The 11,509-nt window shown below is 42.2% G+C and overlaps 1 protein-coding gene across 1 annotated transcript in view; it reads right to left on the bottom strand.

The window, feature by feature from the left end:
• The window catches only part of PPM1H (protein phosphatase, Mg2+/Mn2+ dependent, 1H), a 78,949-nt gene that overhangs the window by 19,904 nt on the left and 47,536 nt on the right, over positions 1–11,509 (bottom strand). The window contains exon 6 of the mRNA XM_009997777.1: positions 7,937–8,055. Within this exon, the coding sequence (XP_009996079.1) occupies positions 7,937–8,055 (119 nt within the window). The remainder of the gene's footprint in view (positions 1–7,936; positions 8,056–11,509) is intronic.

Raw genomic sequence — 11,509 nt, 5'->3', positions numbered from 1 at the left:
TCTACTCTAACCCAAAATATTCTCATACAGTTTCTTTCAGGTAAAGAGGAAAACATACAAGGTTTAAAATGTGTTTTTCCCAGAAAATTCAGAAACCCATTCTTCTGAACCTGAAACTGTATCATGCTTCATTTTGTAAATCCCAGTTCTGTCTAACCATCTGCAAAAACATAAATGAATAAACTATCTCAGAATGACTTGCACACACATGATTTCTGGCTTGGTCAAATCAGACTGCTAGGCGAGCTCTGGACCTCCAAGGAGCCTTCACTGTCCTATACAGTCCTAAGACAGAGTCTGGACATTGGAGAGGATGTATCCCCCAGCACCACATACTCCTGTAGACACAACTTCTAAGCAAAAGGAACTCTATCCACCTTGGTCAGCCCATTTTAAAGATTCAAGCACTGATTTCTTCTCTCAGGCATCTACTGGCATGTGGCTGGTTTTTCAGTCCATTCCCTTCTAACGGAGCACTAAAAGAGACTTGTGAAGAATAAGAGAGGGTGGCCAAGGACCTAAAAAAAAAGGACAATTCATGAAAAAAAAGATCTGAAGGTATTTATAAGCACCCTCCCTTGCTGCTTTTGTGCTCACGAGGCTTTCAAGGACAGAGCAACTGTACTGTGAGTGGTTTCACTCACTGCTTGTGACTGGTTGAGCTTCCACTACCCACGAGTTACAGAAACTGTGCAGATACTGCAGTTGCACATGAAGTGGATCCATATTCTGCAACAGCCTCACCAGGCCAAGTCTTTTTTTTCCCCAACAAACTTACTGTCTTGAGTGCTTCTTAAAATTTACTTCATCTCTTCTACTTTTAAAAGGCAAACAGGAAGGTTTGTCAGCAATTTTCTCTGGAGATAGAGGGGCAAGGGAAGTGGCTGTTAACACCCTATGGGCTTAATGCACTGTGATGGACAGAAAAACCGTTTGTGAATTCACATTTTGCTGTACTACTTATTAAAAGGATGTGGTGAGGCAGATGGGAGAAGCACTGCATGTTAATCTTGCAGTGCCTGCTCCACACTTGCTGGATGGGATCCTCTGGAAGTAAAGGAGATTGCTGTTAAGGAGAAATCTTGAAGCAAACTCTTCTGAAAGATCACAGTAGCATAGGATGGGGCAGGCAGTGAGACACAGCAAGCAGAGCTCTCACCATCCCACAGCAGTGCTGGAAACTCCTCTAAGGAGCAAGAGGCTTCCCCTCAGCCTGGAGCAGAGCCTTAAGTCAATCCTGGGTGGCAACGGAAAGAAAGATGATTTCCTAAGGACACAGCTGAGGTTATGTCAATTTTGTGCAGCTGGGGAAGCCAGAGAAAGAAGGAACAGGGGAAGAGATTTCAACTAATGAGGAGGAAGAGTTGCTTTCACTTGGGGTTTCAGATTGAAAATTACCTTATTTCAGTTTAGTTTCTTTCTGATAAAACAGACTGGGAGCTTTTTGTTTGCCCTTGCATATGTGGCACCTGATCTCATGCCAAGGCAAAAACACAAGCAGAGATGCAGAGCCACGCAGGGACAGACCCTGGACGCACTGCTTCCAGTTGGAGATGCTCCTGCAGGACACGACTCAGACCAACCTCATTCGTGTTGGCCCCTGATAGGCCATTTACAAAGTGCTTTACCTCAGACTTAGGTTTTCTCTTTTGTGGCAGCACTATTACTTTTTTGTTTCTGCTTTCTCCTGCCCTGAAGACACTGGCTCTGCTCCTGTGGCATGTGTGCACCTGGGGAAAACAGAGCCATTTGTCACTGTCAGGAGATGTGCTGTACACAGCAGGTCAGCTCTCACCTCCCACTGCTCCTGCAGTGAGGGCTGCAAATCCTGAAAAGATGCATAACATGCACATTGCAAACAGCCATTCATCATGGCAGAGCTGTGCCCCTGACACCCAGGCACAACCCAGCAAGCTGCTCTGGGCTGTGCACACCAAGAGGCAAGTCCTGTCCCACTCCTGGGTACCCTGAAGTGAGAGACAAGAGCAAAGATTAAAAAAAGCAAGGGAGGTGGCTGCCGATCACTGTTTCTGCTGCAAAAATAACATCCTATCTTGCCCTTCTCCAGAAAGGCCCAGTGCTGCAAAGGTGGCCCGTAATCATTAAATTATGAAAATATAAGTTGCTGGGAGGAAATTAATACTAGGCATGACTGGGAAAAAGGCTGCTTTCTTGTGAAGTAATTATGAAATTTAAATTTGATCTCTCCCTGGCGATTGTACAAAGGATACGGCTGAGGTCTCTAACACAACAACACAGCCAGGATTTCAACAGAAGCAGCACAGAAGGTTGCACTAGACAAAAAAGCTCAATTAAAAAAGGGGGGGGAGGAAGAGATGACTTTTTGTAAATTACATGAATTTGGCTAAAAGGCGCAATCAAGCAGGTTACAGCACAGGGTTTGCAGACTTCCAATTACTTTTTACAAGTTGGAATCAAGCTGTTAGGAAATGTAGCTTATCTGAATAAGACTAATAATGCTAAGCTAATTAGACCCACAGGCATTAGCCAGCAGATAAATTCAGGCTGAAAAGAGGGACACTGTCACTTTAAATACTGCCTTGGGATCGGTGGAAAAGCTAATGAGGAGTGTCAGTTGGGGCTGTTTTATTAGGTGGTTCTCCAGAGGATATAGCCCGAGGTTCCTGTAGCAGGGCTTCTGCACTTGATTCAATAAATCAATTTATATTGAAGGGGGGCACAGCACAGGCTCCTGCTCCATAAAGCGTTTCTGTGGCACTTCTCAATATGCTCAGGCACTCCTTGGGCAGGATACCTGAACACGCTGTCAAAGGACATCAAGCCCGGCAATAAAGAGTAAGATAGCAGCCGCATTGGCAGTATTTGTTCAGATCAGCTCGTGCATTACCAAGCAAAACATGTACGTTGGCTCTCACCGGAGTATTCTGGATCCCCAATAAGTGATTAATGAGAGCCAGCTTTTTGTGAGCCGGAGTCTGAACCGCAGACGGCAAGGCGGGCTGCACAATGAAAGCAAAAGGCATCCATCCCAAACAAAATAAAATGACTTGAAAAGTGAAGTTGCTTTTTAAATCAGATGCTTCGAGGCTGAAAGACATTCCCTGTCAGAAAGAAAAGGGTGAGCGCAGAGCAAGCTGGCGGCTTTCCAGGCAGTGGACAATATTGACTCCAGAATCAAATGGGTTTTGCTTAGTGCTCACCCCAGGGCACCAGCCTCCCTGCTTCAGAATAAGTCACGCAGGTGGGTGATTCCTTGGCACAGACTGACCCTTGGGTGGCTAACCCTGTGCACAGCATCCCCTGGCCAGGCACACGGACACTGAGCTGGCCAGGGCTCCGCTGCAGACACGCTCAAGAGGCAGCGCCCTGAGCTCCTGCCTGCTGCCAGCTGGGGCTTCAGCCCACAACGCGTGGTGGGTACTACAACAGCTCCTATCACTCCTGATGGGATGCAGCTCAACTCTGCATGCTCCTGGAGGGCAAAGGAAGCTGCCAACAAATCAGCTCAAAAAATGGACTTGTTATCTAGGGCTCTTTTGCTAAAACTAAAAAAACCCAAAACACTGAAGCTATAATCTGGAGACAAGCCTTTAAAGAACTTCACTTCAACATGAGCAGCAGAAATGCAGCTGTTCACTTTCCAAGGAAGAGCAAAAAATTAACTTTGAATCACCAAGGCTGATGCCAGTTGGTTGTGCCCTCTGGATGCCTTTGATTATGTGCAGCACTGTACATCTCCTCCAGACTCACAGGAGGCCAAGAGGGGAACCCTGGAAGGAGCCATTGTGTCAGTGAGGGACACAGTAAGCCAGAAAACCAGGGTTTGGGAAGGTGTCCACAATACAGTCAGAGCAAAGTACTTAAAAATTGTGCACACTGGATTTACCCGTGAGTAAAGAAAAGCTGACCAACCATGTCTTAATTTTTAAATAAATGGTGGAGAGAAGGTGAGAGAGAGAGTGAATACTAATTCAGTGAAGTTCTTTAAAGGAGCAGTTATCAGGTCTCATTTTTTTCCCCGCACGTATTTCTACCTCAGGCTACCCACATCCCTTTCAGTGCTGTCAGCATTTTGCTTACACGGCCACTGTGTCTTCCCTGATGCTCCTGTTGCCAGGACTTGTCAAAGTCACCAGAACTAACCTCTCTCTGATACAACTTTAACCTCTGCAAGCCATGGACCTGAAAACCCCAGCCCAGAGACCCAGCTGTGAAAGACTGTCAGTAACACAAATGTCTGCCAGCAAATGCAATCCCGAGACAGCTCGGATGCTTGTTCAGGAGGAGACACAGCTCTTAAGGTCCCTTGCCAACCACAGTACACATTTTGCAATGGTTGCTCAACCACAGAGCGCGTGGGGTGAGGGTGCAGGAGGGGCAGCTCACAGTCAGCTCCCACCTAAATGGGATTTATTTTAGATAGATTCAATACAGCAGATTTCTCACCCCAACTGCCAACGCAGAGTAAAAAGAAAGGGTGGGAGAGCCAGAGGGAGAAGGGAAAGGCTGGTCTCAAAGCAGTTACAGGCAGCCTGGACTAGTGATGCAGTACACATTGCTGGATCAGTGGTTGTCCTAATGCTGTGGGGAATGCTCTGCTACCACTGTGGGCTGTTGAGACAAAGCCAGTGTGGAAACTTCACATGAAAAAAAAAAAAAAAAAGAAAAGAAAAAAAAAGGAAAAGGAAAAAGAAAAGGCAAAATGCATTATGACAGACCCAAAGACAATAACCTTTTGTAATTCACACAAGCTGGGCAAGCCAAGCCATTGTTGAGAATCTGAAAAGCTCCAGAGCACAGGAAAAGGGTAAAAATGAAGGGGAAAAAAATCATACAGAGTCTAATAGAAAACACAGAAAATGTTCTGAATTTTAAAATAAACCAGTTCATTTTCCTGAGGCAACACCAGAGCAGAGTTTTACACCCTCTCACTAAAGAGAGTAAAGTAATTAAGTGTAAGAGTGGCTATTTGTTCCTAGCATCAGCTGCACCTCTCTCCATGTAAATGCAAATGTCAACACACAGTGAAGCCACTGACCAAAACAAGGTTTAAACAATTAATCTTCTGCATTGTAAGTGATAAAGGTTTTTCAGTGTTTTAGTGCATCAAGCTCTGCCTGGCCAAAGCTCCATCTGATGGTTTCTAGAAAAGGAATATACATGCTAATTAATTCTCCATGATAGATATTGTCATTAGAAATAAATGCAGAACAGACATGTCCTCAGCCACTGCATCCTGATAGATGAGTTAAATCTAGGAATGAGAAAGGGAAAATAGAAGCAAAGCCCTTGACATGGAAAACAGCCACTGTGAAACACCAACCACCTCAAAACATCTGAGGGCCAACCAAGCTGGAAAACGAACATGTTGTCCACAACCTGAACCATTACAATTGACTCAGACTTTTGGATAAATAGAAATAGATTGCTTCTTCTCTGCTTAGGAGATCACTGCACACAGTTTGATGGAAAACCAGACTCCCTTGGGCAAACACCCTGCAAAAAGAAATGGATCCTTATTTAGAAGGGCTCTGATTTAGATAAATGTATGGTGAAAGAGCAATTCCCTCACCATTTTGTTGTCCTCAGGCAAACAAACAAAGCGGTAACTGATGCACTAGCTGTACAGTACAGAGCAGCTATAAGATTCTGATTCTTTGGTTCAGGACAACAACATAACCCCCATTTTCTACTTCCAGGCAAAAGCCAAAAGGAACAGCAGGGAGAGGTATCTTCATCACAGTCTCCACATTCTTTTGGTTGGCACAGGTTACCCCCTTTCTGGGACAACACTGAAGGTAATTCAGACTTGAATTTTCAAGACACAGTTCAAGTATTTATTCTGGAATAGCTGCTTACAGCTAGGGATATTTGTGCAACACTGGTGGTAATATTTGCCTTGACCATATTAGAAACTGTAACTGGATCAACATGTATCCCACACTTCAGGGAATTAGAATCAACAGAAAAATCAACTCTCTTCTCCCCCCTGCCATATGCTAGCATTAACAGAGTTCACACACCAGTACTGAAAAACAATACACTGAATCAAATCTGTCAACTATTTAGACTTACCCAAGCTCTTCTACCTTACTCATTATTCTACATTAAAAAATTACACTCCTTCTTATTTATTTTTCTTCTAATGCCAAATAGTATTAGCTATGCAATAACTGTTTTGAGTAAGATGAAGAGCTATGCACAGATTCACAAATGAGGTACAAACTGATACACAGAATAATTTATTTGTTTAATTTTTTAACCATTCCAGCCCTGTATGCATCCCAACATCCCACTGGCAATTTTGACTGGAAAAAATCACAGTAAGCAGAATTTACACTGAGCTTTTGGACACAACTCTCAAGTTCATTTGGAACCTCTAGTGTACAAAATACTTATTTTTCCCTCTTTGTGTTTTACTTGTTATTTATTAACACCAAATTGATCACTGTGATCCTCATACCCACTGCCAATGACACAGCTTCAACCATTTTAAACTCATTTCTTTTCCAGTCCACTAAACAAACGGGGAAATGTAAAACTACTCCCATGAATCTGGACTCCCTGGAATCTGCCTTCCAGCCATGGTGAAACAACTCTGTTCTTACTCTCCTCTCAGGAAGTTCTTGGCCCATTATACTTCTATAGTTCTTCACCAAATCACAAGTTGGTTTGTTTTGGGTTTCTTTTTTTTCCCCCCTTTTTCTTTTTCTCCCCCTGCAGCATCTTGAAAAAGAGCTTTTGGAAGTCTACATGAAGCCATTCTTTACTGATGCCTTCACAGACATCCAGGAGATTCATAAGAAATGTCTCCCTTTGCAGAAACTGGGAGAGTGTCTCAATCTTCCAAATGTTTTACTGTTTAAGTCCTCAGTTGATCCAATGTTTTCATTCTGTTTCTATTCTTTTGCTCAAGCCTACAGCCTTTTTAAAATGTGAAATCATCGTTCTCAGGGTGAGACTGCATATTTCTACTAGCAGCTGTTCAAGATGATGGACAATGACTTACTCCCAGATTAACATGTTCTGCACAAACATTCCAGATAATATTAAACTTATTCCATTATTCTGCTATTAAAACAGCATTATATTTATAGTCTATAAAGTATGTGACAAATCAGAAGCATGTGGAGTGGTAGTCAGATGTGAACATCTAACTCTCCAAAGCTACAGGAGTTCAGGCGTTTTAACCCCCTCCATTCTTTCTATTCCTGAAAGGATATTTGCTAAGGATGGTGAAACAAACAGCATGGAAGTGAAAACTATTTGCATATATAGGGCCTTTGACCTTATAGGTCACGCAAAGAACACATAACAGCAAGGATTAGGGCTTCTCTTAAGTGAGTGGGAGTCACTTGAGAAGGAGCCTCTTGAACTGACACAAAATAAGACACTTAGCCAAAGACAAAACCCTCCTAATTCTTTATGTCTTCACTTTGTTAAGTCAATGCTGTTCATTCAAGCCTTTTCATTTTAGACTCACTATGACTTTTACTGAAACAGGTTAATCTCTAAAACAATTCCTCAAGGGTTACCCAAATCTGAGGTCAGCTGCACTGGAGGATGGGAGGCAGCTCTTCCCTTCTGTGAGCACTCATCTGCATACAAAGACATGACAGCCTGATCCAAATTCTGTAAAATGTTACTTCCAAGATAGAGAAGTTCTTTAACTTTCAGGAAGATCATTTCGCACATTTTCCCCTTTATGTGTTTGCTCTACTTTGAGTGTACAAACGTTATAATGGATGGAGGCCCTGGCTCTGGAGGGAGGTCAACTTATTTAAAATATTAATTTCTAAAAGAAAACACATCTGAAAGAAGGAAATACCTTTCCCTTTTGTATGCAGGTGTACACCTCCACGTTTGATGCAGTTTACACTAATCTAACACATGTACAAAGCAGGCATTGGTTGGGAAGAAGGCTGACCCCATGCTGAGAAGGACACATTCTTACCAGCCAGTCATGTTGAAGTCACGGTAGAGCATCCTCTTTCCAACTTCCTTGCGCTGCACTCTCCGTGGAAACTCTAAATGTGTGAACTCATTTCCAAGCAAGTGGGGCTGCATGTAAGCCTGTGGGCAGAAACCAGGCCACAGATACCACACAAACATCACAAAACATCGTCTATTTTTAATGAGGCAGCATTACCACCCCTTCCCACTCCCTACCCACACATAATTTTTGCCCCCTTTTCAAACAAGGAAGATAATGAGCTTCATTCAACAAATGATGTGCACAAACACCAGTTCTGAAGCTGCCTAGTGTCCAGCAGGAGCCCTCAAAATCCTTCACTTCGTGCTTCTCAACATTTGGGATCTAAAGTACACCTCATCCACTGACCCTGAAGAAGTCTGCAGGGCTTCATAAAACAGAACATCTCCCTTTCCTAGTCAGTGACCTGAGACAAGGGAGAAAGCCATGGGGCAAGCAGAGACTTAGAAGGGTGTGTGTGGAATGAAGCTCAAGCTTTTTGACTCTCAGTTCACTTACGTCAACAACACACACAACCTAATACTACTACCACACTTTAATTTTTCCTGCCTTGAGAAAAATGTTCCTTTTTGCTTGCTCAGTGTGCTGCACCCCATCACACGATACACTGCAAATAAATACAGGCTGCAGAACATTTTATTTTCTTGTTTTCTAAAAAAAACCTTCTGTACAGAACAGACATTAAGAAAAGAAACAGCAGTTTTGTATCACAACTGCAACTAATTTTTTTTGTTGCTTGACTGGTGCTACTCTTTCTGGTGTTGCTGCTCTGTAGATACTGGGAGGCTTCTTTGCTAGAGCTGTGCCAGAGGCTTATGTGCTCCAGAGCTGACTGTACTCAAGAGCATCATGAGGCTCCATCCACCACACAGATTTCTGGTTTGCATTTATACATAGATCACCTGACATGATAGGTTAATCCTTAAACATACTGTATTTCTTCTTTCCAAAATAAACCTCACTCATTTAAAAAAAATATTTACATAAACAAGCCTTTTCCCTCCTTCCCTCACTACATCCTGAGAGAGCTCTTCTGAAGACACAGTTGAATTGGCTAGGGAACTGAAAAAAGTTGTGTTTCTTAATCTTTCTGCAGATACCTCTTTCCTTATCCAGCCAGTCAGGGCAATAAAGTCTGTCGTATCTCCAGCAGCAGCTGCCATCAGGGCACCACCAAACAAGCTGGCTTTAGTTTGTGGGTTTGTCATATATCTAATGCTCATCAAAGGTGAGCAGCAGGAAGCAGTGGAAGGCCTTATTGATCTACCTGGCAGCTACCATGCAGATAGTTCACAATAAAACATTTCCTGCATTTAAGGGCCTAGCCTGCCCCCACTCCATTTAACAGGAGTTGGATCAGGCTCAGCAAATCACAGCACTAACCTTCCATCAGCTTGTCCCCGTTCCTGTCCCCTGACATCCTTCCAGAAAACACCTCAAGCTCGGCTGAAAAGGCTGAGGGAGATGGCTGTGTGTAGCCAACAAGACTGAATTCTGCTTTTAAGAGGCAGCTTTCAAGCATGCAAGTGTGATCTTGACATTGGGATCCCTTCCTGGAACAGAAGCTCCATCAAATTCTCCCTCCATGTACACGTAGAGGAATTACATTTTTTCCCCTGAAGCTTAGAGCCAGTCAGGGTCTGCTCCTCCATTCAAATACTGTTTGCAAGGACCCTCTAATTGGATCACTGTTCTTTAGATTCTGTGGTGGTCCTGCTCTGGCAGTGGGGTCAGACTCCGTGATGTGCAGAGATCCCTTCCAACTCTTAACATTCTGTGATTCCAGAAATGACTGAGAAGCAGTAGTGACTCTTCAGAAGTCTAGCAATATTAGTCCAGATAAGGTCTCCCATCTTTCCAGAACTCCAGGTTCTTTATTTAAAAGTCCATGTAAGCTTTTAACTTTTATTTATTTTCATTCCAGTTGCACAAAAGATGTAATTTAATGATTTATTTGATGTATTGCTACACACTGACAGCAGAGAGCTGGAATTTCTTTTGATATTTTAAAATTCTTTCTAGTCTATGATATTGTAAATTCAGTCTGCTTTGCAAGTGCAATTCAGTTCACTTAAAAAATGCACAGCCAACCTAGATTAAATGATTATAAACCGCTTCTAGGTAAAGACTGCTGTGGCCTGCTTACAAAACAAGAAGCCTTATTTAAAGCATAAAAACTCACACCTGACATCAAAACAAAGTTATTTCACCTTAAGATGATGAGGTTATGTATTAGGCTGGATCAGATGTCCAGAAGAAAGAAAAATTACAGGCTTTTAGCATTTTTCCCCTTGAAAATAAGAATTTCTGTTACTGAAAAGGTAAAGCGATTGGGAGAGACTGCATTTCATGAAGATTTACTCAGATGGAAAGTCTGAGGTCACAAGTGAAATAAGATTAATAAAGCTGGCAGAGTTACCAGTGGACTGCTAATGTTCAAATAAGATTTCTCTTCCGCAGCCAAGCCTCAATGCTTGATTTACAATCCAGGGATCTTAACTTGATTCTAATATATTTGGCATCAGTAGAACAGAGGGAAAAGAGCAATTTGGAAGCTTCTGGTGCCTATAAGCTGAATTCTTATGTGAAGAAATGGGGATTTTTCTCGGGCTTTTTTTTTGGTTAATTTTCTGTATTTTTTGTGCCCTTTTCTTTTAAACAGTTATTTTTTAATGCTTCACTGGTAATTCTACAGAGAGAGGAATGTTGTACTACAAATCTCAGCTGCAACTTCCAGTCCAGTTTGCTGAGAACTGCTCTATATTTACTACTAGAAGGCAGGATTTGTCTTTCTCTCCACTCCAATCAAACCATGCTGGGCAGAAGAACCAGAAAATAAACAAAAAACAATGCTTCAAAAATATACAGATCTTTCCAGTAGATATACAAGCAGATATATGAAATCCCCTCAAGGGATCAAATGAGAAGCTAAGACTACCAGAATTTTATCTGTGATGAGGCACCATATTTTCCATTTTTTCATTTGTTTAGTCTCGATTTGCAAAAACCTCAGATCAGAATCACCATTTAGAAAACTTAACATTTATTAAAAAGAGTGACTATCAAACACTGTGTGTATCTTTCCGGGGTATGTTCAGACAATCTTATTATTCTGTGTTTATGGAACTGGAATGTTTTCCATAATTTTTCTTTCAGAAGCTGTTACAGATTTTTTGGCATAAATCTGGCATAGTCTGCATCATGTGTTTTTGGTACTCTGCCATTTTATGGTGTGTTTTATGGCTGGATGTACTACATTCAGCATTAGTTGTTTAAAAGGGAGTCCGCTCAAGGAAATATTAGTCATATTTCTTTCAAAAGGCAACTTGCTTCCTTCTGTTTCCTGATGATCAGCAAAGCAAACATGAAATTAAGATAAGCCTAGACTTACACACTAGTGTGCAGTTAATTAGGTGGCAGGGAACACTGTATCTATCTTTACATACCTTGATAAGTCCTGCTGGTGCCTTTTCCAGCTCCTCCAGTATGCTTTACTGTATTCTCTGTTATTTTCAGAACTGCTGTTTTCCCTAC

The sequence above is a fragment of the Chaetura pelagica genome, unplaced genomic scaffold (assembly GCF_000747805.2).
Source record: "Chaetura pelagica isolate M959 unplaced genomic scaffold, ChaPel_1.0 scaffold314, whole genome shotgun sequence".
Classification (NCBI taxonomy): Eukaryota; Metazoa; Chordata; class Aves; order Apodiformes; family Apodidae; genus Chaetura; species Chaetura pelagica.
Note: the sequence above shows the minus strand (reverse complement) of the source record. Positions and strands in the feature narration are given on the sequence as shown.